We start from the raw sequence: 1,929 nt of genomic DNA, 5'->3' as shown, positions 1-1,929 counted from the left end.
CCCACCTACAGCAGCTGGGACATCAACCAACAGTCCTTGTATCTGCGCAATGACCAGCTGGTGGCCGGGTACCTGCAGGGCCCCAACACTGCCCTGGAGGGTGAGTTCCAGCCCCCTAATTCCCCCCAGCCCCAGATCCCCGCCAATGCCCCTCTGGGCCCTGCAGCCCCTGGACTCAGGGGCAAGCTGGGACCTTGGGGAGGCCTGGGCATTCTCACACTCCCCTCTGCCCCCCAGAGAAGATCTACTGGGTGCCCAGCCGAGGCTTCAAGCAGAATAAGTTGCCCATCGTGCTAGGCATCCAAAGTGGCACACGCTGCCTAGCCTGCAGCGGCACAACCCAGCCTGAGCTGGTGCTGGAGGTGAGCCTCTCGCCCCCCCCCCAATAGTCCCCTGCTCCCCAGATGCCTCCTACCCCATCCCCTATCTCTCAACTGCCCCCTGCCCACCAGGGCCTCCCCCACCTCCAGAGGGATTGGGGGGTGAGATTCAGATCACCATGCAGGACATGGAGCCATGGAGATTCACTAGCATGTGACCATGACACCAGAGGGGGGAGGTAGGGGTCAGTTGGGGGGGGGCATTCACCCTGGAACCCAATGACAACTGGGGTGATTGCCCAGGAAACCATGATGCCAAATCCAGCCTGCAGGGGGTTAGGCAAGGGGGGTGTGATTGGAACCAGTGCCTGGAGCTGTACAGGGTCTGGAGAGACCCCATCCCTCACACTTTTTACCCTCCAACTGGCAGGATGTAAACATCACAGCAGCAGCAGCACAGGCAGGGCAGGCAGAGCCCCGCTGGACCTTCTTCCGCTCCTACCAGGATGGTGCCTGGCGCTTTGAGGCAGGCTTTGAGGCAGCTGCACGGCCTGGCTGCTTCCTCAGCACCGCAGCCCAGCCTGGGCAGCCTCTGGCACTTGCCCATCCCCCGGACCCAGCCCGTGTCCTTGATTTCTACTTCCAGGGCTGCTGAGAGCCTCACCCAGCATCCACCGCCATTGTTATGTTCCAGAGTGAACACCCCGAAACTGAGGAGCCCGGAGGCAGTGGGGGTGCAGAACCCTATTCAACACCCCAGCCAGCATTAGGTTCCAGAGTGAATACCCAAGACTGAGGAGCCCAGAGGTGGTGAAGGTGGAGACTCCACAACCTCTCATGGCAGCCCCATCCATCACTGCCACCCTATACAGCATTAGGTTCTGGAGTGAACACCCCACAAGACGGCCGTGCCCAGAAGCCATGGGAACAGCCAGCGCAATTCATTGCCCTGCTTCCCTCATTAGGGTCCAGAATGAACCCTCAACCCTAAGTCACCCAGACACTGTCGGGATGGACAGTTCCATCCACTCCTAAACCCTGTCCTTGGGTTCCAGGGTGAACAACCCGCCAAGACCAAGGAGCCCAGACACCAGAGGTGGGCAGCCTTCACATACCACCTGTTACATCATTAGGTTCCAGAGTTAGCACCACCACAAACTGCAGTGAGTGTTGGCAACCCCAACCCCACCCACTGCCCTCCATACCCATTGTTAGATTCCAGAGTGAACACACCCAGCAACTGAGAAGCCAAGCACTGCAGAGATGGGTGGCCTTCTCCCATTGCCCCCACCCATCATTAGGGCCCAGAGAGAATGCTCCCCATCAATGCATCCCCATTCCCCCCATGTACATAGCCCCTGCACAATCACCCTCTGAATAAACCTTGCTGTCCTGAGCTGTGGCTGAGACTCCTGTTTGTGGAGGGTGGGGGAGCCAGACTCCTGGGTTCTGTCCTCAGGCACGTTACAGATCAACCCTGCGACACTGTGCCTTGCCCCATCTGCGTGCCACAGTTTCTCCTGCCCCTCTTGGCTGACCTGGCTGGGGGAACTGAGGCATGCAGAGGGGCCAGGGCTTGTGATGTGGATTTGGGAGGGGGGAATGGGGG

At 59.7% G+C, this 1,929-nt stretch overlaps 1 protein-coding gene across 1 annotated transcript in view; it reads left to right on the top strand.

Moving 5' to 3' along the window:
• The window catches only part of LOC102377132 (interleukin-1 family member 10), a 3,092-nt gene extending 1,376 nt beyond the window's left edge, over positions 1-1,716 (top strand). The window contains exons 3-5 of the mRNA XM_014523433.2: positions 12-100; positions 238-362; positions 751-1,716. Of these exons, the coding sequence (XP_014378919.1) occupies positions 12-100; positions 238-362; positions 751-975 (439 nt within the window). The 3' untranslated portion in view covers positions 976-1,716. The remainder of the gene's footprint in view (positions 1-11; positions 101-237; positions 363-750) is intronic.
• Positions 1,717-1,929: the final 213 nt, after the last annotated feature.

The sequence above is a fragment of the Alligator sinensis genome, unplaced genomic scaffold (assembly GCF_000455745.1).
Source record: "Alligator sinensis unplaced genomic scaffold, ASM45574v1 scaffold453_1, whole genome shotgun sequence".
NCBI lineage: Eukaryota > Metazoa > Chordata > Crocodylia > Alligatoridae > Alligator > Alligator sinensis.
The sequence above is the reverse complement of the archived record's forward strand: the minus strand, read 5'-3'. Positions and strand labels throughout refer to the sequence as shown.